The sequence below is a fragment of the Diceros bicornis genome, chromosome 39 (genome assembly GCF_020826845.1).
Source record: "Diceros bicornis minor isolate mBicDic1 chromosome 39, mDicBic1.mat.cur, whole genome shotgun sequence".
NCBI classification, from domain to species: domain Eukaryota; kingdom Metazoa; phylum Chordata; class Mammalia; order Perissodactyla; family Rhinocerotidae; genus Diceros; species Diceros bicornis.
Window position 1 is genome coordinate 7,206,054 of NC_080778.1, and position 26,685 is coordinate 7,232,738.

Here is a 26,685-nt window from a genome sequence, read left to right on the forward strand (position 1 = left end):
TGTGTTGCTACTTGCTGCACCTACCATCCACTTCCACCACGAATTAATTCCTCCTCCTCCTCTCCCACCCCTGGCAATTAGTGCAGCAGAAACACAGAAAGGAGAGTACTATGCTTAGATGAACCAGTTTGATTCAGCATTGAGTACCAGCTATGCAGATAATTTTGTTAAGTCTCTTCTTAACAAAGGCATTCCAATTTAGACAATTTTATATTAAAGAAATCAGATAAAATTACATGTGTGTATCATATGAATATTTTCAAAAGTAAAAGTGTTGTCTACAAAATGAATTATTTTTCCAACTTAAATAAACCTATTAAGGAATTTGTGACATTAAAAAATTACCTTATGTACTTAGAAAATGTGTGAGTCCAAAAAGTTTTCTGAGAGTAATTTTTGCTGTTAAATAATGAATTATAATTTAGCAATACATTTCATTCTACTAAAAATCACTTGCTGGAAATACTGTAATAGCTAATTGTTATCAAGGAATACAGACAGACATCTTATCCCAAACAAGCAAACAAAAAACTCCCCCAAACTGGAGAAACCTTAGACTGTCAAATATACAAGTGTTAGACTTCCCCAGTAAAGGAAGATTCTTGATTTGGTAATGAACCATTTCATTTAAATCCCCTGCCTGCTTTCAGTACATGAGAAAACTTAGATCCTTCATACTTATCTAGTGTTTATTAAGAATCCCTTAACCACCTCCCTGTCTTGTGTACACTATGCCCCTGTTGGCTTTACGGATGGGGTGCTGCACTTGCCCCTCTAGGTGAACTCTACAGCATGGATTGCTACTGCACTGCAGGACATGTGCTATCTTCTTTCATGCTCCATTTTTCTTGACATTTTGCGTAAGAAAAAAACACTTAACTACTAAGTACATTAATTTCACCAACTTCTTGACTGAAAGCTTAACTTGCAACTGTTAGCAAAATAATATTATGAAACAAACTGACTCTAGCATTTGATCGTTCTAAGAATGTGGTAGTTTCATGTTTAATACTATTACAACCTGCATAAAAACGGGATTTGTAATGTTATTTTCACCTTTAAAAACGGTTCTACAACTTTTCCAACATAAAAGGTGACAATATGACACAATTATACAGAAAGTACCCTTAACTGAAAATGAGATGAGACTGCATTCATAGGCTTCAGAGCATGTGTAGTAAACTGCATAAAAATCAATCAATTTAAGTGACATGGTACCATGATGACATATATTAGCAGCTTGACAGCCATCTTCAAATTTTTACAGAATAATATATGAACTATATGGCAGTGAGAACTTTTACAGATAGTAGCATATTAAAGCTCTATCTGCCTAACAATAATACAGGACCCCCCCATCAGAGAAACAACTCTGTTTGATCCAAATGACCATCTAAATAATGATTAAATAAGCTGTTATCACTATTCTATATATTTCATATATGTATATATACTATGAGAATATATAAATATCATATGGGAATACTTTGACAGTCTGGCTAATGGCATATTGGTATAGTTATGTCTTCTATAACATGTGACTCATTTCAGCCTCAAATTTTAGAAATTTAAAATAAATAAGAGGTAATTAACAAAAATAAGCCACTATTTACAAATGCAAAAATTCATCCTGAGAATTTTTTATTATCTAGGAGAACTGTTTCACAGAAAAGGAAATTACCAATATCTGTGAAATAAAAATGCACCTCAAGAGTTAAACTGAAGAGTTTGTAAGTAGAGGTCATTTACCTAGGTTGCAGCCAAGAAAAGCATGAAGATATTTAATAAATCTTAAACTGACTTGCATCTAAGAAATTAATAACTTTTCAAATGCCAGTTTTCTTCTCCCTTACACTTCTTGTATTAATTTTATATTCTGACTATATTTTGGAAGAGTGTGAGAGAGAACAAACACCTGAGGAAAGCTCAGTAATGCTGTCTGATCTCTCGCTGACAGTTAGGTGAGGAGAGGTGGGGTGCATCATGGTTATTAATGACTTACTCCAGACTGTCATGAGAAACAGAGCCACTGTACCTTTAGCTTTATCTGTGTGGAGCCCCCGTAACAGGAGCAGCTGGCTAAAACAATTGAACACTTTATAAAGGGAAAATGTCCAATTAAAACAGAAATCTGAATAAAGGTAAACATCATGGGATTCTTTGCTTTATAATGTGACCATAAAGTTACCTATTTATAGAAATTAAAAGAAATGGTTCAACAAAGAATCAAACTGGTTTCTCGGGGTATATCATTACAATGAATCTCTTTACTCTTTATGCTGTGAGCAGACAGAGATTATTTGGAGAAGGAAAAATAAAGTGTGGAATTAGTAATGCAGAGGCTGAAAGGCAAGTGGCAAGACTAGAAGAATGCCTCAAACCAATGCTACTTTGTTCCCATTTCTACGGGCACCTACACCCCAAGATAAAAGGCCAGAATAACCAAAGCCAATTTAACAGTAGTGTGCGGAACTGTCAGCTGACAAACAACATAAAAACAAGTCACGCTATGTTATCTGTGGTCACGTTGTTCAGGGTTAGTCCAGTAACTCAAGACTTTACATTCTTTTGTCTTTATTTTTTGATTTTAATTAAACACGTAAAGGTTAATAAACAGACATAGTCCAGAGTTAGTAGGTTGGTATTATAACATTTATTAAAATAATGCTATGGGTTAATAGAAACAGCAAAGAACCAAAGAATTAAAATGCAAGCTATGTAAAATCCCAACTAAAACCCAAAAGTGTCTAATGTATTCATTCATTAGCTAACTAAAAGCCCAAGAAAGACAAGACACCCAATATAATAAAGTACTGCAAAACAATTGGCAATTTTCAGTTATCAAAATTGTGGATTTTGCATTTTGTATCCTTTTCTCAATCAAGAAAAAAATTCTTTTTGAATGTTATATAACATACATATAAAACAAGATAGAAAAATACATTATAAACTTGTAACAATGGCTGTAAATACATTATCTTACATGTTTCTCATAGGCAATAGGTTGGTTATGGTACATACATAGCATGAAACTACTAAGATAATAAAGAATCGACAAAAATACATGTCAGCTGTACGGTAACATACAAGCGACACTCCCATCTACCCACGCTAAAAAATTACATAATACTGTCAGCAAAAAAGTCTTAAAAACTACATATTTTAATAAGAAATAAATTCAATAAAGAATGATAATACTGAGAACCAAGGCATTCAGAGATTTCAAAAGTCATGCTTTTTTCAGTTGATCCAAAATTTTGTCAACTAAGTTTTCAAAAGTTTGTTCAGAGCCAACATTACTCATAAATGTCACACATTTATTTCATACATTTACTTTTCTTCCCCATAAAAGACCTTTGATACATCTAAAATGTCCAGGTATAACACAGTTGAGATGAAACTGGATCAAATACTGGTATCGTTTTTAAGCTACTATCACCTCAAGTGTTTGAGTGTCGCAAATTTATTCAACCAACCAAACAAAATAAAAATCAAAATGGCACAGCATATATTGTAAATAAATCAAAACAACTGTATGTGTAACAGAAAGACAAAGCAGTGGCACATTAAACCAAAGCTGGCTGAATACAAAACAATGAATGTCTATTGCATAGTAAATAAACTGAAAACATTTCCCAGTGAGACAAGATGATGGAGGAGGTCACCACGAAGGTGCTTACTGAGCTTACTGCTGACCTTTCACTGTGAAGCTGGGAAGGTGTGTAAGAGGGAATGAGCTGATGAGCTGGGGATCCACTGCCACTTGATATTTGCCACGTCTGGTACTGATATTTAATGATTATTTACTTAAGTGTTTAGATGTAAGCTCAGTGCATAAATTGCTTCAACTACAAAACTAACTGAACTTCATGAGAAACTGGAAGCTTAAACTCACATGTAGTTGAGTATTTATATGCACACTAATTTTAGTTTTTCACATTCTTTTAGAGTTTAAGAAACAAAGGTGTGTGTGTATGTGTGCTTGGGGCAAGGTGAGGGCTGGGGCAGCTTAGGTTACTAACCAGCAAAGAGATGGTAGAAAGAAATCTGATTAAATTTGGGTCATTTAAAAACATTGTTTTCCAGAATGAAAATCACAAAGAATCATTTTTGTGGAAGTCTGCTAAAGTATACTATTACCTCCAATTAGCAAGAAAAAATCCACCACATCCCCCTTTCTCCAAATAAAATAAAGCTCTAATTTTAATTAGTCTGTAAATTGATGTTCAGACCACACATAATTTTTATCTCAGAATCCTTTGGGTTAACATTAAATAGCGCAATACCAAAAGCACTCAATTATGATTTTAAAAGGATGATGTTTTAAAACTTACTTGTCAAGCATTAGACAAGTTATCAAATTTTTTCACAGTATCAGATTTGGCAAATTTGTATCAAGGTAACGTGGCAAAAATCATATAATTCAAACCATCAACTCATTTGTCTCCCCTCATATCTTTTTTCACATACTGGGCGACTGAGTAACATGCATTAACTTGTATTCTGAGGGAGGAGCTGATCTTACGAGACACTTGACTAAATGACCATGAAGGAAAATAAGGCACTTTCTTTTCTTTAGACTTATTCCAATACTTAAAAAATAAAAAAGAAAGACAAAAAGGCTCTTTTGGTCTTTTGTTTCTTGACAACCACCAGAAAAAATCATTTAATGAAATAAAGGGTTTCTTTGTTCTTTTTCTTTTTTTTTATAACACTTGAAAGTATAAAATGCTACATTTCCAAAAATATATATATTTTTTTTCTGCACCAGCACCCTTGTATAGTAAAAGTATCTACTTTTTGTTCATTTGTTTCAATGCACTACACTTTATCTACAATTTCATTACATGTATACAGCAAATAGGCAAGCATGGCTTTTACATCCTTAATGATTTTTTTTCTATACAGGGAGGTTTAAAAAAAATATTTGAACAGTTTGCCCAGTAATGTGACACATAATGCATGTACCTTGTTCTCATATATTTTTTTAAGGAGGTGTAAAATAAAGGTTCAGTAATTTTAACTCAGATATTTATCTTTTTAAAAATAGTGTTGCAGTTTTGTTGTTTGCATTACTTTTCAAAATTCCTTAAGTTTTTGTCTCATGGCACACTTCTAATACTTCAAATTTTGGCAGGCAATATAAAAAAGGCTGCAACTTTTGCCCTTTGAGGGCACTGTAGTGACTAAACAGCATATCAAATTTTGAATACTTTTTGAAATCACTTCACCAATGACATCCCTGACCAAAGGTTCATGCATGATGCATCATCACACAGTACATTCAGAGAGCTTTGACTCGCTATGAGAAGAAAAGATTCCTAGAAGTCTCTCACAGTAACTGCCTCTGTCACTGAGTAGTTAAGGGCCATCTGTCTCCCCTTCTGAAGTGAGGCCTTCTTACCGTTCGCTTAGGGTGGGACATTAAAAGATGATCAGTGCTGTGGGATGAATTGGGCCTTATTGCTTTACTACTATTCAGTGCAGGTTCTAGAACCACTTTCACCCAAACAGGAAACAAAAAAAACAAAAGCTGAGTTGGAGGACAACAATTTCTTTGTCTTTTGTTTGGTTAGATGGTAAGACGAACGGACAAGTGCCTCAGCTCGCTGCACTGACGACAGGCAAGCAAAGGCGATTACCAGTTAACTGATCAGCAGGCAGGCATGGTCAGGTCATCATTGGGTGAAGAGTTCAGAGGTCAGAAGGTCATAGGTTAGTTGCCGGTGGCGGCTGGGTGGTTAGAAACAAAAAACAAAACAAAAAAAAAAAAAAAAAAAAAGAAAAGAAAAGATAGAGAAGAGATTAGTTTCAGCTAGTGACGGCTTAATGACAACATGAAAAACTAATCACAACTAATAAAAAAAAAGCATGTTTAATTCTGACAAACTGATTGACACCATCTACAGAATACAATAAAAAATCATGACAATTTCATATCATGATTTGAACAAATGAAGGAGAGCCCACTCCCACAAAAAAAAAAAAAAAAAAAACAACTGGTTAACAGGAAAAAATAGAAATAAAATACAACTAACAACTAATAGTTAGTAGCAGTCAATGAAGGAAATTGGACAACAACAATGAATAGGTTTGGTATACAGAATTTTGAAACAGTCAGTGCAGTTATCAGTATCTGACTGCTATTAAGCATTAGTATTCTCTCAGATGCAAGCATTAAAGCAACTATTAATGATGGATGTGGTTATTAATAACTGATGATTAACAGAAATGAATCTAAAGAAATTTAAATTTCTATGAACAATTTGGTTCAACATAAACTCTGGGCCAAACAAGGTTTCTTTTGTTCAATAAATGTTTATTGCTTTTTCAATTATTCTATTTACAAACAACATGGAATTTCTTGGCCTCATGATACAAAGCAATACTGTAGTCTAGCAGTGTAGGCAACATCATGGGAACCAGAAAAAGGCCAGGCCTCTTGCGCTAGCCAACACTTTCCAGTTGAAAATACTATTTTACACATATAGAACACTTATAAAATGCACTTGCATGTAAACACTGTAAAATCCTGCCATTTAAAATTCTATACTCGAAAAGCTCTAAGTACATCAAAAAATAGAAGAAATTTCTAATTGATACCAATAAGGCATTTTAAAACTACAAACAGCTTTCTTTATTCAATTTCAAAGCTAATACTCTGCAAATACAATAAAATCTGACATTTCATATACATTCCTGCTTTATATTTTATATTTTAAAAGAAGCCACCTGTAAATACTATTTTCTTTTGCAAAATAACAAACAGAACAAAAAAAAAATTTTAAAATTACAGTAAAACATAAAGTAGTTCTCAAGTGGAAAAGTTATCGTTCCCAATGTCCTTGAGTTGTTCCTTTCTTAATCAAGCTCTGTCACATTCTGCTTCACCAAACTTGGTCCACTTAACAGTAGTATGATTTTTAAGACTCATTCAACAGCTTAATTATTTCTACTATATTCTGAGGTTTGATACAATTTTCTGTACTGTTGCCATTGTGACTAAGGCAGAGGAGACGTGAATGAAAAGATATTCAGTGCAAAGGCAGATTCCATGCCACTTCATAAATCAAAACCCAGGAGGTGTAATATTCAGAGTTTAAATGATCTATATAATGGACTGGTTTACCTTCATAGAACAAAAATGTTTTCTATAGTCTACCATTCAGGATAGTTTGTAAATACTACAAAAAATATTGTATCTTCAGTGTGACCAAATTTTCCCTGAATTTCTTAAAAATAAGTGGAATTTTATTCAAAATAAAAACTGCTATTCCAAAATCAAAGAAGAAAATAAATATTTAACATCATGTAGTCATACCAGTTCATAGGTACTCAAAAAATACAGAATCTTAAAGCATTTTTGATATTACTTAAAATTTTGATTAAAATTGTATTAAGTTTCTTATACGAATTATGTAAATGGTTTTTATAAAATCATTATTCAGAAAAATTCTGATTATGTTTTTTTGAGTGTGGAATATATAAACAAAGCAAACTACCATTTATATATATACCAGTACACCTAGAAAACATCCTCTGCCAAGTCCTGGCCTCCTACAGTACACACAGGTGTGTCAACCGTGCAAAATCATTTATGGTTCATTACAAGCAAAAAGTCAGTTGGTCTTTTATAGGCTTGAAATTCAGTTTTGAAATATGTGTAGAGGTGGGTTTATTTTTAGTAAAGAACTAGATATTTGTCAACCATGTGGTACTCTAAATGCTCATACAGAATTACATGGTTATATGTCCAAGGGCTGAGTTTCCTTGCATTAAATGAATGATTATATTAATCTTCCCTTCAAAAGATTAAAAAATAATAATAAAAAAACCTCAAAAATAGAGAAAACAGTAGTATCATAAAATAATTTAAGTGAAGGACTTCAGACGTCTCCCTTAGACCCAATGAGTGCATACAGTGATAGTAACAGCAGTATACGAGTATTCTGTTATTTAAAAAAAAAAAGGTAGTATTTCGGTTTGCTGACATTGCATTTTGAATAAAAACAGTGACAGGACTAATCAAAAGACATAACTACAAAAGAGCCATGCATGGAATGTGTTGTCATTTCCAAATACTGCAAATCTTCCTAATATTTTCAACTATTTCAAGGCACTGGAGTAGTGAGTAGGCCAATAGTTATTGCGTTAAAACAAAATTATGAGAAATCTAAGAGATACAGGGAAAGGTTTACAGAAGAAAAACTACTTTAAAATGCTCTGTAGAACTATTTTAGACATTAATAAGGTGAAAAAAGCTTCAAATTATTCATGGAAGTATCTGGTTTCCTTAAATCCAAAGTGATCTTTTTTTAAAATTTCCTCCTTCACTAGGAGACTTGTTTTGATGTAAGAAACGTGGTGTATACACTAGTACACGACACCCTTACAAGGTATATTATCTTCGTGAATAATCATTGAGCTTGGGGGTCTATTTATTTTGTTTACTGAATGATCACTGTAAGTAGTACATGTATTAGTTAAAAGTCTTCAAGGCTCTTTAATTATGTATGATGCTAAATAAATAACCCTCAGTGTCTTTGGAAAGGTATTTTATTCTGATGTGGACAACAGCTGTGTCCGATATTTATCATCAGTATTCAAGATAACCATGTGAAGCAGGTAGGTCTTTGATAAGTTCATAGAAGATGTAGGATTAGGGTATAAATCCATCACTTTTCCCCACTAATATTAGAGACTCTCATCAACTTAATTAGTAGGTATAAATGTGCCATAACAGAAGCTTATAAAAAATCCTTTTCTACCTTGCTTCAGATTCCTATCTTGTGATGATAAACTTAGAAAACAATTCAATGTCAATAAACCGAAAATATCACTCCTCAATAAACATAAATAATTTATAAGAGGGTCCAAGGGAATATATAGGACACAAATTACAAATGTTGAAAAGGAGAAAAATGAAGACTTATTTTCCAGTCACAGGTTAGTCAAAAAGGATATTCAAACAGCTGGAGTCATGTCACCACAGAACTTCAAGAAATAGTTTACCTTCAGATAATATATTTTAGCAGCAAATGACAAAAATCAAAGGATCCATTTTGGCAAGAGAATGTAAGAATAAAAGGGAATTGATTTTCTGATTTATAAAAAATCCAACTGCATCCAAGTTATCTTCACAGTCCTTACTTTGTTGACTTCAGCTAAGTACTTGACATGTGTATCCTTATGTTTATACAGTGGCTCAAATATCTTACTAAAAAGGAAAATGGAAACTAAATCTTCAATTTTCTCCAAAAGGACACAGGAGGCATATATTCCTTTACTTCTCTCATTAAAGCACCATCCACTCAGTTCATTTTGCAAAACCAACCCAAAATTTCATAACAATTAAAATGCAAATTTTAGCAAAAATTATTACTGAAAAATAATTAAGGCAACATCAAAATTTAATAGCTCCCCAAATGGACTAGTTTATGTTTTAGTAGGAATAAATCATAGTACATACTAATACAGGATTTAATAAATTAAAATATGAAGGGAGCAAAAAAAAAAAAAAAAAAACACCAAAAAAACCCAACCCTTAAATCTGTCAATTATTACAAATTAATTTAGAAAAGGAAAAGAAATGGTGTGCAGGTAAGCAGTTACATTTTTCCATCAGGTGTGGTGTTGCAAATTTTATGGACACCCAACGCATTTCTTAGAAACAAAAACTGCAGAACTAAACTAACCTCGGTCTGCGGTCACAATCCTTTGGTAAGGATGGACACGCATATCGTGCCTTCGAACTTTAGTAGCCACCGCACCTAGTTAAATTGCAATTACCAAGACAAAGTTAGAAAACATTCACAAGGGAAAAGAAAACAAACATTAACAGCAGGTTTATCAAAATGGATTTCAAATGTTCATTTACTACAAAAGTTTCATTTTAAGAAACATGTTAAGGCACAGTAGTTTTAAAACTAACCATAATATGTTGTGTTTATACGCATCTATTAATATTGCATTCATTTCAAACATCTTGGCCTTAACCTATTTCATCCATTCATTTACAATCCCAAGTTACAGTATTTCATGAACTCTATTAGATCCAAACACATTTAAGCTTTACTAGTCACATATTCACTGAAGTGCCTTTCTTGCAGCAGGACTACTTAAATAATGCCATGTTTAATACTGACAATTATTTGCTAACCTTAAGACCATCCAGAGTTTATCACTTAAAAAGGTTTAAAAGCAATTCTTAAAGCCTACAGATTGTGGTTTTAACCTTTGAGTCAATAAGTATGAACTGCAATGAATTAGGTGATTAGTAAAGCAAACAGTATAGTACACTTAGCAGTCAGTATACTACTATACACTCCTTTATAAATTACCGTTACTTTGTAAGATTACAGGCTAAACCAAATTAATAACATACTTTTACTTTCTATCAGTGTGCAAAAAGTGCAAGTAAGTCACTGACTGCTAGGCTAAGCTTCCCCCCACCCCCCGGAGGCTGCTGAGACTAAGCATTTGTTAAATTCAGATCTGATGAGGGTTCAGTTAAGACCGTTCTTGAATTCTTAGCCTTTCGTTGGGAAAGCCATACCTAAAGATAAAAGGAAGGGAATTAAAAATTAGTCATCAATAAAGATTTGATGCTAATACCAATCTCCTCACTACCACCAACACACATGTCTGCATCTGTTTTGAAGGGCACTGCTTATTTTTAAAATAATGTGATGTGAGACTTGATATATAGCATGCATGTTATCTGTGTGCAAATTTATTATAACTTAGCAATTTGAAATAATTTTCTCAGTTTTCTAAGTGATCAATATCATGTTTTACTGCTTAGGTGGCAAAGCGAGAAATAAAATTGATAATGGATTTTTGTCATTTAGTACTCATTATTATTCATCTTATGAATGCCAATTTGGTATCTGTATATTTTGATTTTAATTTTGTCAGTCTAATAATTAAGTATTGTAAATAAAAATTTCCCAACACAACAAAAAATACATTGCTTTAAAACAAGAAACAAATTCTATTGCAGTGCCTCTTGCTATTTCTAAGCAGTAAACTGGTCCATCACCCTTTTCATTTTAGATGAACTAATCTTATACAAGTATAATTCCACGAAGCAAAATCAGCGAGATCTTGCATTGAGAGTGCTGGAACAGCAGCTGGTGGCTAAGAGTGCCAGCCCTGCAGGAAGCAACAGTCAAACTCCTCGAACAGACGCTGTGCGTGCAGCAGAGAGGAGCTCTGGGGGAAAGGAGCAGGCATGGGGCCACAGGACAGAGCGTTAACAGAAAGGAAAACATAAACAGGTTACATGTTACATGTTATTTTAAAAATGCTTCAAGAAATGTGCAACAGAAACAAGCCTCTCATAAACAATTCTATAGTAAAATTCTGACCTATAATATTTTATACAATGATTTAGAGATAAACGAAAAACATGTACAATAAAATGTATTTGCTCATGAAACAAAAGGCACCTGAGTGCATGCACACACACAGATAACATACAGAGCACTGTGGCTTTCTTTAACTGAACAACGAATTTTCAAGTTTAAATCTTAGTGTCCGGGTTCATTAAAGACTTTCAAATTTTTATAAATCAATATTAATGCTGGGAAAAAAAAACCTTAAAAGATCAAAGTCCTAAAAGTCAACAGCATGCATGCAGCACCAAGGTCATATACAATTCAAGGAAAAAAGTATTCAAATTCTGTCTGGTAAAACAAAGGGGCAGCACAGAAACAGTTTGTTCCACATTGACTGGTCGTGTTATAACAGCTGCTGTATTCTAGTCCTTCATCCAGCAAGTCAATGGGCTGAAATATCAGGCATGACTGGCATTTCAATCCACTCTATAAAAAAAAGGCATCAGTAATGTCTTTTTCAAGCACACCACTTTTTGTTCACGTAAAACCAAGCGTTTATAGTACGATCTTAATTTCTGCCTCAAGTGTGATTCTAATTCAGTGACTTGGTATTTACTTATCAATTCCATACTGTACTACTGAAAATAAGAGACTCTCTTAAGTAGGACTTCAAAAACAAAAACTGAAGAAATCTGAAGAATGCAACTATTTACCTGGTCCCTCATATTTCAAGTGATCACAAATATCAGAAAATACACACACAATAACAGCAGTTTCAAAATGACCTCAAAATACTTTCACGTAGAAATTTAAAATTCAGCCGACAAATAAATATATCTCTGAGACAAAAGGAATCTAATTTTGGGTGGTGGAGCTGATGGAGGGGATAGGCCAATGGATGGGATCTAAAACTAAGAATGACCTCAGTGATGTCGAATGTGTAAAGTATTTTCTGTTTAAAAGGTTCATAGCAAATTTACCCAACCAAAGTGAATCTGAGTTACCAAAGTGAATCTGAACAAATTTAAGGTGCAATTATTTAAAAGGGGAAACCTTATGAGAGGCTGAAATAAAATTTAGTCATCTCTTGCCTCTTTAAAACTGATATAATCGTTTCAAAGTCTGGGACAGCAAAATTTATGAAGAAAAACATTGTTAACCATACAGGTAGAACAACTTACCTAATACACCACTAGGTTCAATAGGATACTCAAGGATTGATGTAGCTGGTGCCAACGTGTAGGGGTATTCATAGGGTGTGTAGATTAAACCAGCTTCGGGCCCTGGAGGAACTATTGCAGCAGTTGGGTGAGGAGTTCCGTTTGGCATGACAGCGGTCTGTATTTGTCTGATCAAAGGCATTATGGTAGGGCCAGCTGGCGTAGGAGTACGCAGGGCAGCTGGCGGGAGGACAGGCGCAGGCCCAGTAATAATCCTTGGAGCAGCCTGAGCTGTTGCTGCAAGAGAAAAGGCAAGGGCTGCTACAGTAAGCAAAGAAATTTAGAAGGAAGTATAGAGATAGCAGTATAAAATACGGAAAATGAGAGGGAAGTAGGAAAAAGAAAGGAAAAAGCAAGAAAGAAGAAAAATAAAAGGAAATCATTAGTACATGCGCTGATCACACAAAAATGCCAAAGCACACCAATCAAATGCAAACAGCTTCCCCCTTCCCAACGTGATTAAGAATAAATGTGCAAAAATTAAAAAGCCACTGTAAAAAAAAATGAACAAGACCATTAAAATAGGTTATATTTAGTTCATATATTTGATATATCTACGTTTTTAAGATCTCATGAGACAAAAGGTGCATGCAGAAGCACAAGAAAACACTCGCATTAAAAGATGTTAAAAAAAATATTTTGTAATTGGAGTCCACAGAAATACAGTTTTGGTATATTTCTAGAGAGTAGCTTCAGTTTCAAATTAAAGAAAGAATTATTTTCATTCTATTAAGTTAGTCAAATAACTACTACTTATAAATTTTCTGCATCTGTAGAAATTAACTTCACAGAAAAAATACAAAAAATGTCCCATTCCTAAATACATAACTATTAATGATATACAGTCATGCACCGCATAATAACCTTTCAGTCAAGGAGGGATCGCATATATGATGGTGGTCCTATAAGATTAGTACCATATGGCCTAGGTATGTACTGGCTATACCATCTAGGTTTGTGTGAGTACACTTCATGATGTTCACACAACAATGAAATCACCTAACAAACGCACTTCTCAGAACAAGTCTCTGTCATCAAGCGCAACATGACTGGACTCATTCTCATGAGTAAATTAAAGCCAACTATTTATAAAGTAACCACTTCTAAACAAACTAGGTTGCCTACACTTTTGGAAAGTTGGCTAGGACTTAAAAATTCTATTTCTTTAAAAAAATTAGTATTTAAATATATTACATTCATATAAATAATGTGTAAACCTTAGACCATCTCAAAATATAAATTTCACATTATGTCATTTTAAATATGAAAAAGCAATTCTCTTAGTTTATGAAAGCATGCACAAATACATATAAAGGAAAAAATGGGATTAAAAGTAGTATCACCTACTGCTCTCTGCGAACTCACATATGAAATCAATAGAGAAAAAATATTGGAGGGAAAACACGCAAGCAAGGTGAAAGGACAGAATTCAACAGAAGGATCATTGCATACAGATACATTCCAAATTAGCTTTTTTGAAAAAATAGTTTTGGAAATGTTTTTGTCCTTTGCATAAATGTAACAAAATAAGCTAGAAGCCTAAATCTGTAGTTAATAGAATAGGAAATTTCCTGAAACTACTGAACTTAGAAGTGGAAATTTCATCAAAGAATAAAAGAAAAGTTTATAAACCAAAAAAAAAATCAAGAGAGTGTCCTCAACTCATGAAAGCAGTAAAAATGAGACAGTCTCATATTAAGTGATAATTATCTCAACTCTTCACTTTCTTGAACTGTTCATGTGTTGTGCTGCCAAAGGAGAAAGATTTGTGGACAAAATGCTGAGACACATGTAACCCGGCGCCTCAATTTCATTCTTACGTGATTTAATGTTGGCATCTCTGTAGGTGCCATTCAGAATTGCAAGCTCCATCAGCTGCATCTTCTTCAGGCTGTCTTCTCCCTCTGCCTATACATGGAAAACACAAGAGCAGTAAGCACTTGAGATCGTCCACATATGTCACAGCCATATCTATGCACAGGCCTGAAAATAGGTATACAACTATTGCCACCTGTTTCAATCAGGAAAAAAAAAAGACTGGGAACCAAAAGGTGCTGACATACTGAACCCATTCTCTCAGTGATGGCATGCTGACACAGGATACTCTCGACTGCCACTAGCTACCTTTCTATTTCGAAATTTTTATATATGCTACAGTGATTTATAAAAGTTCTCCATTTTAAATAGCTGTGCTGTTAAATGGAAAGAACGAAAATGTTAAATGGAAAGAACGAAAATGTTAAGTAAGATTAAATACAGTATATTCCCTTTAGCATCTATCATTTTGTTGAAGATTCCAAAATTCAAATGTGTTCATTAAAAGACAGAAAACAAAGAAAAAAACTGGGATTTTAAACATATAAGATTTGATTGTGGTATTCAAGTAAGAGAATTTTCTGTTTAATTATCCAAAAAGGAAAATTTAATGAGATCCTAAGAATTTCTAAAATTTGTATATACAGTCTATTCTCTTCTGCCAACACCCTGTTCACCCCTCAGTTAGCAAGTGCTATCAATTATAAAAGCAAATCTATCTTTAGGGTCAAAATATGATGTATTTTCCAAACCATGAAACATTTAAAAGCAAAAAGGGGCACTATTAATAACTATGCTATGTCAACAGGCATAAATCAGGATTGTCTCTGATCATCCAAATGTTTGGCCATCCCATTTAACCTGGGATTCGCCCCACCCTTTCCATTCACTATTGTCACCCTGTTCTAGGCAACTACTACAAAATTATGTTAATGGTATCTGTTCTCCAATCAATCTATACACAATCATCAGATTAACTACCCAAAACACCACTTTCATCTTAATGTTTCTTAACATTCTCACATCTCAAACTCTTCATGGTTTCTTACTACTTAAAAATATAAACCATTTAAACTACCCATGATTTGGCCCCAAACTATCTTCTCAAGTTAAATCAATTAATCTTCTACTATTTTTATACATATCTGTGTTATAAATCAAACCAAATCACTGGCTGCTATTCATCTCTGTGCATATTCCTATTTCCTCCATCTTGAATGCTCCTCTGCTCTCCACTCTACCCCTCCTTCTTTCAAAATTCTACCTAATCCTTGCAAACTTCAACCAAAATGCTACCTTCTCACAGGGCCACCCATAGATTATATTGTTTCTGCCTTGAATTATAGTTTGTTGTATATGACCACTACTGAAGTAAGCTCCTTGAGAACAGAGTCTATTTCTTATTTATCACTGCCTTCTCCCCATTCACCCCATCCCCCAATTTATTTGCTAGGATTTATTTTTTAAATGATTGGTATGAGAAATCTTTAACTTTATTTATTTCCAAATCTCAAATGTCTAAATCCTACAGGATAAATTTTAACCACAGCAAAAAGAAGCAGTAGATGATGGTCCATCTACCAATGTTCATCCCTGAAGATGATGGTAGAAATGAAACTCTGCTGCTCACATATTTTATGCATTATCTAATCCTCAGGACTTCCTATTTAAAAAGAAAGTAACCCAATGATACATTTTTCTGATATAACTTTGGTCCTTTCTGATTTAAGAAAGGAGCAGTACTAGGACAGATGACAAGCTTCTCAGTCCTCCTTTTCTATTACAACTGTAAATGATACACAAAACTCTGTCCATGGCATTATAGCAGCAAATGGGCTAGTGAAGAGAACTGCTAAGCAAGCTTTTAATAAACCACAAAGAATTAAAGAAAAAGATGAGTGAAAACATCATGAAGACAATGTTAATATGCCACTGCTTCTACTACTTTTTAGTAGTAGGAAACGGAGAAGCTATTTGTGTACTGTGGAATTACTAGTCCTTGATCCCTGTGAACTTGGACAAAGATGAATGGAAAAGAAAGTACTATGATTTCTCTGAAAGACACAGCAATTACTTGTTAAAGACAAAATAAGTAAGCACTATCACTGGAAGGGAAGAATTAATTAGAAATTCATTATGATTTAACTCAAACTTGTTGATTGAAAACAAATAATACTAAAAATTAAAACTTATCAAGTCATTTCAAATTTAAATCTATACATAACAGAATAACAGAATCTATACATAATAACCACAAAAAGTTTATAAATTATACTCTATATAAATGAAAAGTAATAAGTGTATCTTTAGTCATCTTCCACAGTGAGAAAGTGGTACGTGTTGGAAATTGTCAGCAAATAAGAAATAAAGATGGAAGAAGTAATGTGACATAACGTCTAACACAGAGCCCTGTACTGAGAAGGGGTGCTTGAAAACGTTTTAATTGAACTGCTTCTTTTGGATAACAATATAACCCCACTAATTAGCTGCTGATGCAGCGTCAAACATGGGAAAAAGCTAAAAAGAAAGATGATGGAAGAAACACATGCGTGCACATCAGGGTACGTGCATGCATGTGTGTGCCTTTTGCAGGGTGCAGGAAACTGAAAAACAGATGTAGTGACATTGGCAGAGACTCCTCAAGAGGAGACTCAAAACCAGAGAGCACAGCTTTCAGTAGGCAGTGTCAGCGGAGTATGGCATGATGACATAGCTGGAGACCACTGAGACAAGTTATGCATTATGGTACACACATCGGATTATATCATATTATGGCAGGCTACAATAACACCTCCCAGAATTTAGTTGGCAAAGGCGGAATTCGAATCTGGTGGTTTTACTCCAGAATGAGCTTCACTCTGGTGTCCTCACCACTCCCACCCACTCTGTAGCCCCAGAGCATGATGCTGTGTGTCAAGAGATGGCCGAGTTCATTACAGGATTACTTTCATGTAGAAGTAGTTATTTCAGCCTTCTTGTCCTGGTTTGATCAATGAAACTTGGCAGTGTAAACCTCCCTGAATACTGCTGAAGGTATATGCCACCTCTTTTCCAAATGTGAGTTCAGAGAAGAAAACTTGTTGGTTTCTGAAGTTATCACTACTAAGTTTTTTCTATAGTCCAGAGGCTCTAGAGCTTCTATGAACCAGGCTTCAGACTGGGAGTTTATTTGACTTCTCCTCTTCTCATAAAGATAAAAGCTGATCAAATATGGCATCCTGAAATCATACATCTCTAGACATTTCAAAAGGTATTTTATAGAACCTTGCTCAGGGACAAGCACCTCTATAAAGACTGAACACTGACTTTTCCATTTGTAACAAAGGAAAGCTGCTCTTAGGCAACCAAACCTAACGTCATAAAATGCTATTTTATAATGCTGAATCCAAGTGGTCATCTGGAACCAAATAACTTCTCATTTCTTAAGTATTTACTCTATATTTTAAAAATCGAGGTATAATTTATATGCAGTGAAATCCTGAGATCTTAAGTGCAACATTCCATCAGTTTTGATGAATGCACATCAAGACAGGATGTTTCTACCAACTCAGAAAGTTCCCTGCACCTCTTCCCAGTCAAGTCCCACCAAGAAACCACTGATCTGATTTCTATCTCCACAGTTTAGTTTTGCCTATTCTAGAATTTCATATAACGGAATCACAGTGTATATACTTTCTGTGTGTCCAGCTTCTTTCTCTCAACACAGTTACGAAACTCCTCCATATTGTTGCATGTATCAGTAGTTCATTTATTTTAACAGCTGAGTAGTATTTCATTTGTTTAACCATTCTTTTGCTACAGACAGACATCTGGGTGTTTTTAGCTTTTGGATATTGTCAATAAAGCCACTATGAAAATTCTTTTATAAGGCTTTTTTTGTGAATGTAAGTTTTCATTTTTCTTGGGTAATCACCTAGGAGTACAATTACTGGGTCACAGGGTAGATGAATATTTCTCTTGTATTTTGCATGGAAAACATTATGTAAAGATCATTAAGATATTATGAATAACACCTTTACCTTTGAAATATAAAAGTTTAAAATTATAAAAAACACTTGCTACCTTCTCCACAGGTCCACTGCCCCATATTTAAACCCTGTGGCATCATAAGTGTTTTGAGAATTTTTCAGATTTGTCAAAAGATAGTATTCCAACGATTATATAACATCCCCAATGGGTCTGGAGGAACACTCCGATAACCCAATCTGTAACAAACAAATAAATACTCACACTAAGTGGGATAAAGACAGACTATAAACATAGTTTTCTGAACTTTTTGGGGTCTGCAATTATGAAGGACAGATTATGGATGTGTATATAAATACACAAACTTTATGCATGTATTACAGTAAGATACAGCTATGTTATTAACTGTTTAACAGCTATGTTAAAGTGATTTTAGAAATAGATCATGGTTAATATTAGATGAGAGTAACAAGGTTTTACCAATCTAGAATAGAACAATTTATACACTGTTCTACCTTATTAGAACTAGATATTAGATCTTCATCATCTAAGCATTTATGATTCATAACAGATCTATGGAAATGGTACTCTATTATCCCTGAGGTTCAGACAGGTTAGGTAGCTTATCCAAGGTTACTCAAGGTCACACTGCAAAACTGGCTTCCAACCCAGAGTACCTGAGCCAAAGTCCTCCTTACACCTTCTCCAATGTTGTGGTGCTTTTAAGTGGAAGTGTCTTTTGAATTCATCAAAAACCTCATGTAACAAATGAAGAAAATCATGTTTATTTGGTATTTAAAATCTATAAAGTACACATTTAAAAAACCCACATACAACAATGTAATTAATTATAACAGAGAGTTGAAACAAATGTATGACTATTTCCAAATCACTAATAATTTGTCAGCTAATAAAATAATTTGAACCACTGCCTATTAGAAAAACCAAACTCTCCAGCTTACCAAGGCACTGAATCACTTCTATAAGCAGCTTTACCTGCAAATGTTTTGCAGTAGTCAAAATCATCTGTCCGCTGTCCCCTAGAATACACCTTGTGCTTTTCTGCCTCCAAGTTAGACAAGATCTTGTGTAGAAGCATCCTGTGCTGCCTCTTCTGTTAACCCAGATCACTGTTCTCTTCAGCAGACAGCCTTTTCTAACCACTCCCACACATAACAGACAGCATCACTTTCCCAAATCTATGCTGCTCCTTTTGGGGGAATCAGTTATATATAGCCATATACTATCTCCTCTTTTCTATTTTTTCATGTTGTTTTTAGGAAATTTCTCATGTGACTTGTATCCATAAACTAACCAACAACTAATAAACCAGTCTTCTTTACAGCCCCCAATGCCTCGCAAAAGTGAACTTGCTCAATATATTAAAAACATTGATTCCTACTTTTCTATAAATTTGAAATGAGTAGAAAATTCTTCCAGACGTAAAAGAAAAAGTACATGACTAATTCAATTAGAGAACAAGGGTTGAATAAGAAATTAGAAAAGACAAAATGAAGAGTGACCAAAACTTACAAAGAATTTTAAAACCCATCATTGCCTACATCCACTCTGCCAGCTAAAGAAAAGTCTGACAAAGAACTTATCTGACTTAAATTTAAATAGGGGGTTTTATATAGGGGAGTGACTTAACAGGATCTGTCTTTAAAGGTTCATTCTGCTATTTTGTGAATGGCCTGTTGGGGGCTCGAGTATGATTAACGAGACCAGTCACAAGCTTTAATCCAGTCCAGGTGACAGAAGATGAACTGGACGAGGGTGGAGATAATAACAGAAATGGAAAAAGTAAGTTAACTAGACAGAATTTGATGTAGGGGTTAAGGGAAAAGGAGACATTAAAGAATGATGTTTAGGTTTTAGGATTGACCAATAATGCAGATGGTGATTCCATGTCATGAGAAGATAAAGGCTGAGGGATATGGAAGCAAAAGTTCTGTTTGGAAATATTAAGCTCGAAATGCCTCTAACACTGAAGTGGAGATGTCAAGTAGACAGCTAAATATGAAACCTGGGTCTAGTTATTCCAACTTATCCTATAAAGCTAGCAGAAAAATTATCCTCCCATACCATTTTCAGAATATTTTTCTCCAAGATGATTATCTTATTAATTTCCAAACTGACGTGCTTTCAAATGCTGGGTATAGGACTCTATTTAGTACTATTTCTTCTTTGCCCATCTGGTTTCGTTAGGCTCTCGCAACTGAGATATGGTGAGAGACATTAAAACGACACTGAAGAGCTGGCTGAGGGGAGAAGGGATGCTCCTTCCCGTTCAGCTGTTCTCAGCTATGCACCTTGCCAGAGGCAACTGTTTCCACGCTCCATACTTCCTTCCCAGCACTTCTAGAACCAGCTTCATTGTGACCTCTTCCCATGCCCCCCCAAACTGCAGTGAGCTACTGAGATTCCAGTATCAGCCAAGTGGCACCACTTTGTCAGAGATCTCAGTTCCACCTCTGCACAGAACTTTCTCAAAGTGTCTAAGATCTAATAATAGGACAATCTCTATCTACCAGCCCTGGGGTAATAAGTGCTTCCTATAGTTTCTAAATGTGTACTACAACCTGTCTCTTTTTTCAGCTCTCAACACATGCTTGACCAATTACTTTATTAATTCTCTCTGTTCAAATACCTAGCTGTGGTTTCTGTTTTCCTGATACGGAAGTGGCTCCCCATTACTACTTCACAGAAAATGAATTTCCCAGACTGGCATTTACGGCCACACCACTTTCCTTTCCTTTTATGTCACCAAGTTCATTTGTGTCACAATTCTAAGTGGACTCTATGATGATCTGCCAACAATTTCTTTAGATTATTTAAAGGTTCCTTGATTCTCTGTTCCTTCCTTTTCCCAGTCTTCAATGTTCAGTTAACAAATGGCTAATGAGTACCACTATGATGTAGATACTGTGCCAAGTCCAACACAAAAAGAATGATATTCACTAATTGAGGAGCATTAGAGAAATTCCCAGGATTGTTACAGAAACCCAGTGTTGAAAAGATGTATCAGAACTGCTATGCTTAGGTAGATGGACAATGACAAATTAGCATCACTACTTCACCTGGACAACAGAGCCTGCTTATCTTTTACAAAGCAAGCCCTCAGTTCAAATGATATGCAAAAGAAGACTGCGCTGTTTCACTGAAAAATCTGTGGGTCAAATGTTAGAGATACAATAAGGGAAAAAATCTTGGCGTATCTTTTTCTATTTCCCATTACACTATCCAACATATTCCCACTTAATCATGATACCTGGTTTAGCACCAACAACTTACCACAGATAAAGAAAGATAAGGTAGAGAGAAACCATGAGGCACTTTATGTAACCAGAAAAGCTTAATACACACAAACATCATACTACATAAACTATACTAAACTATATAAAACTAACAAAAACTTTAAACCTTAGGATAATACGTTCTTTTTTCAACAAGGCGTAAACAGATCTATCTAAAAGTAGTAATGATCTCAGAAAGGAAAAGCCATGTCTCATAAGAAGCATTTATTTCTTCCTATGTGAAATATAGTATGATACAAATTTGAGATTTTATTCTTCACAGTAAGCTTAGCAGGAATGACAAAATTGTAAAGATTTATATGATCCACAATTCAGGCTACATACTAGTATTACGAGAGCCACATTATTATTTTGCAGAAAAAAGAGAAAATCTCTAAAGTTTATGGTATTTTAGATGGACGTTATCAGACTACATGGTTGGGGCAATAGAAGGAAGGATATATAAACACAAACTGTGAGTTTCAGAGAGCCTTTATTCTATAGTAGAAGATAAAGAGTGGAAACCTGAAAATGATGATGATCTAAAAATCTATTATTTGTGAGAAGTAAATGGGAGGAGTAGGCAAAAAATTTAAAAAGTATACATGCAGTTAGTGGTGGGGGTGTGTGTAGTGAGTACATACTTGTAAGATGTCATAATGAATGACTGACAAAAAAATTCTAAAAATAGGAACATATTAAACTCATATATTTTCAGAGTGAGCACTGAATCTGTAAGAAGGAAAAGAAATTTATTTATTTTTTTTTACAAAATACTAATTATGTACCAAAGACCAATCACTTGCCTAGGGATACAAAGAATTAGATGTGGCCCTTTCCTTTAAGATTTACAGTCTAGTTCAGGGAGAGACAGAAAGGTAAAGCAAGTTCAATGAAGTGTAATGGCTACTGTTCACACAGGGTGTAGTGGAAGACCACATGAAAAAGCATGGGCAAAGGGTCGCGAGGCACCTTAAAGATCTGATGATAACTACAGACTCTTTGTCTAGAGGGTATACAAGAGTATACAGGCAAAATGTTACACACAGTTCTGGGGGTTAACTGTGAGAACTAAGCTCACCCATGAGTATCCGTGATAAAACTGTAAATTCACCCCAACTGGTCTTAAAAGACTTCCAGGTAATGCTACTGTATAATGTCAACCTTCTACAAGAACTTTTTAAAGTAACCTATTCTGCACTAGGAGAAAGTCATGAGATTTTTGAGCCATAAAGCACAATCTAACGACCTCAAATGAGAGCAGAGGCAGAAAGTTACCTGGTCCTCAGAGCAATTTGAAGTCACCACTGCTAGTTTCACTTATACTCAAACTATTTTTGGATGCGAGGCCATTATTTCAGTTGCTTCCCCTTAACTTTGTTTTTTTGGTTGTTTCACAAGATATCTAAAGGCATGCCTTCAGTGTAAATAGCTGACTAAAACTTTGACCTTCAAATTAAGGCCCAAGGAGAACAAGGCAGAGAAGGAAAAAAGGCTGGTAATGTCTTCAAATGTCATGTGGTGGCATTTGACCTCTACGATGCACAACAACAACTGCAGTGAAGGTAAATGAGATTAAGTCTTTTGCACTATAATTTTGTTCTAGACTGTTGAGACTCTTATCACCTTTCTTGGTGAGAAAAAAATAATTAAGCTAATTAAATACTTCATTTTTTAAAAGGTCTTTTTTTCTGAGATTCGAATAAAGTCTATATTTAAGTGTTTATAGTTTATAAAGAATATAACCTTTCTTATCTCACTTAATCCTCTGAACAACTCTGTAAGGTATATAAACAGGTATTATCTCTGCCATTGGCTACACTTTAGGGTAGAATTAAACAAAATACAGGAATTTGTGTCACTATGTTAATAAAGCACTTGAATACTTCTTATGCTTAGCTAGCCAACAAGAGCTAGGTTTGGTTTACTCACACTTGAAAAATCAAACAATAAATAAAATTTGGAATGTAAACAACACATTCTTTTAGGAACAAAAAATATTTTACTTCTAAAGTAAACTGCAAATACTCCCACATTTCTTAAGTGGGAAACGCTATATAGCAATCTAAAAACCTCATTTTAAAGTAGGCACAAAATAAATCACAGAAAGTTAAGTACAGGAGTTGACTGCTAGAAACAGGAATCAATTCTAGAACTAAAACCTCAGAAATTTTTTCCTCTATAGTAGGAGCAACTGTGAGTGAAACAGCTGTTCCGCTGGAGTACACCATACATTACTTTAGAGAAAACCATATAAGAAGTTCTTTTACTTAAAATTTTCAACCTTATTAACCTTTACAGTTAACAAATAAAACCACTCTCCTTAAGCAAACTGATTACTCATGGTCATTTCGGGTTTTGGCTATTCCTATATTCTTTATGGCTGCTATGTTTACTCTATATTTTGAGGTAGTTTATGAATATTAAGAATCACACCATATCCAATTAGTGTGACAATAATGAGCCATATACTTTTAGTAACATACAATTATCAATAGAAACAAAAATTGAAAAGTGGTGAGAAAATGATTAAAATGCTGCAAAGCATTTTAAGAACCCAAAGGCTCTTACACCAAAGACCAGATGGAACGTCCAGACTGTAAGTCACAGGTGACAGTTGTGTGGTATAACCTCCAGGCTGGGGTGAATGTTTAAATTGCACATAAAGTCAACACAAGCACTGGGAAGGGGACAGGAATACTTAGGCTGCCAAGGAATTCCCTATGACACTTAATGAGTTCATCAAGGAAGGGAGTCACCTGCCTCAACAGATTTCTTTCCATGTATGCAAAACTGATCTATTTTGAAAAGGTATCAGTGACATACCACCAAGGGTGAAAAACAGGGACCAAGTCTTAAACTACCAAGGACAGGATCATAACTCTATTTAGTAGGATGTACTCAGGGACTGAAAGCAGAAAATGCTCTTAAATAATCTGGACTCACAAACAAATGGACTTGGGTATTGTCTTTCCAAATCTAGGCACTTCTTTATTGCTTTAAAACTGTATTTTAAAATTCACTCACAATCTACTCCTCTAGGGAAATAATATTTTTATTTCAATCTAGATTTTATTATGAATGGTATTTTTCCTTTAATAGTTATACAATTTTATATCTTACTCTTTTCATGAAATATGCTATCAAAATTTTTCATATTATAGTCCTTGAAACTCTAAAAACTGATGACATTCATCATATAAAGATTTACTGAAATACTATCTCTAGGATAGGTTTTAACTAGCAAAGTTTGCCCTCCTGGAAACTGGTGTGTGTGGCGGGGGTGGGGGGAGGATATGAAGCCAGAAACAGGCAATTAAACAATTAAAACAAATTGATGACAAGGACTTTCCAGGAACATAGTGCAAGAGTGTCGAATTCAGTTTGGGCTGCTGATGAACAGGGCAGAGAAGTCTGTGGGGTATCCATACATAATATACAATCTGAAACCCAAAGGATGAGTAAGAGTTAAAGAGGGGAGAAAGAGTAAAGATGGTTCTGAGAGAAAGAACATGTTCAAAAATCTAGAATCAAGAGTATGAGATAAATAATGAGGCTGTAAGGTAATAATAGCTTGCAACCCATGTTCAAGCAAGTAGACATACTCCTTAGAGTAACTGGAAGTCACTCAAGTTTTTTAACCTGAGGAGAATTATAACTAGGTTTCTATTTTAGAAGCACCACTTTAGCTCCAGTATGGGGACTATTTGGAAAGGTAAGACTAAAGGCACAAATATAATATAGATTAAGAGGAGATTATGGGTTCCTAATCCAGGTAACACATAGTGATATCCTGACCTGAGGTAATTCCAGTGGGGATGGAGAGATGAGAACAGAAGTCAGAGATGGTTAGAGGGCAGAACCAACTATATGTGTGTGGGATGGTGGGATAATATTCTAAATATTCATAATACTTTAAGTCTAAACCATAGTTTAATAGTTCCCTGCCGCTTAACATTAACTTTTTGCTTTTATAAAGAATACTGTTACAAATTACCTTCCTGATTGGAGATTACTTCTTTTGAATAAACACCAAGAAGAACTGCATTTATTTACTTACTTCCCACTTAGTTCCAGAAGAGGCACACACTGTTAAACTGTGTCCTGAAAAGGCTTTTCCAACGTACAGTACATGGTTACATAAAGGTATGGGTATTGGCCCCTTCAATAACTCTGTTTTATTAAAAAAAAAAAATCTAAACAGAGAACACTGTCATCCTTCACAGGAGAACTCATAAAATAAATTAATATTACAAAGTAAGCTAATTCACGGATTGGCTAACTTGCTCAGAGATAATACATTCTACAAAGATGTTTAGCAAAAATAAGCTAACACGATGTCAGTTTAAAGGCATAACTTTAAAAACAATTCAATTTATATTTTATATTTGATTTACACAGTAAAGATTAAATGTTTTTTCCACATAAGAAAACAGAAAACACATCTACTTACATAAAATTTCTGCAATATAGACTTCAGAGTAATTTCCATAAAGGAGGAGTCTATTTATTAATAAGTGTCACTTTCAAAATTAAATTTTCAAAATTCAGTTATCAAAAATATATAAGAAAATCAAGCTGTAAGATGAGCTACCAAATAAGTTTATCTGAAACGATCTTAATATACTATTGAAATGCTCATCTGAATCATTAATATACCATTAAAATCTCACAACAGCAGAATCTGAATAATTTCACTTATAAACTTCGTTAACACTAAAGCATTTGAAATGTTGTCAAGAGAAATTAAATGTAAGAGTTAAAAAATACGAGCAAGTTAAATAAAATAAAATGCATTTGGTTTTAAGATTTTTGCCAATTCAATTTCAATGGACGTTAATACAAAGTGAATGGATTACACAAATGTTTCCCCTATATATAAGGAACATGATGCTACTTACCAACCATCAGAAGGGCATGCAAACAAATCAAAGGGATGTATGAAAATAATTGAACTAAAGAAGACACACTGAGAAATCACTCACTTAATTTTCTATTGTTACTTTAATTCTTTAATAAAAAAATTAATGTTTATTTTAAATTAATTTT

At 34.2% G+C, this 26,685-nt stretch overlaps 1 protein-coding gene across 4 annotated transcripts in view; it reads right to left on the reverse strand.

The window, feature by feature from the left end:
* Positions 1-2,634: 2,634 nt before the first annotated feature.
* QKI (QKI, KH domain containing RNA binding) overlaps positions 2,635-26,685 on the reverse strand; it is a 142,135-nt gene continuing 118,084 nt past the window's right edge. The window contains exons 5-8 of one of the 4 annotated variants that reach the window (XM_058534023.1): positions 14,380-14,467; positions 12,521-12,820; positions 9,696-9,770; positions 2,635-5,733 (exon numbers count right to left, since the gene is read on the reverse strand). In XM_058534023.1, the coding sequence (XP_058390006.1) occupies positions 5,717-5,733; positions 9,696-9,770; positions 12,521-12,820; positions 14,380-14,467 (480 nt within the window). In that variant the 3' untranslated portion in view covers positions 2,635-5,716. The other 3 variants (XM_058534022.1, XM_058534021.1, XM_058534024.1) reach the window with 3 other exon arrangements.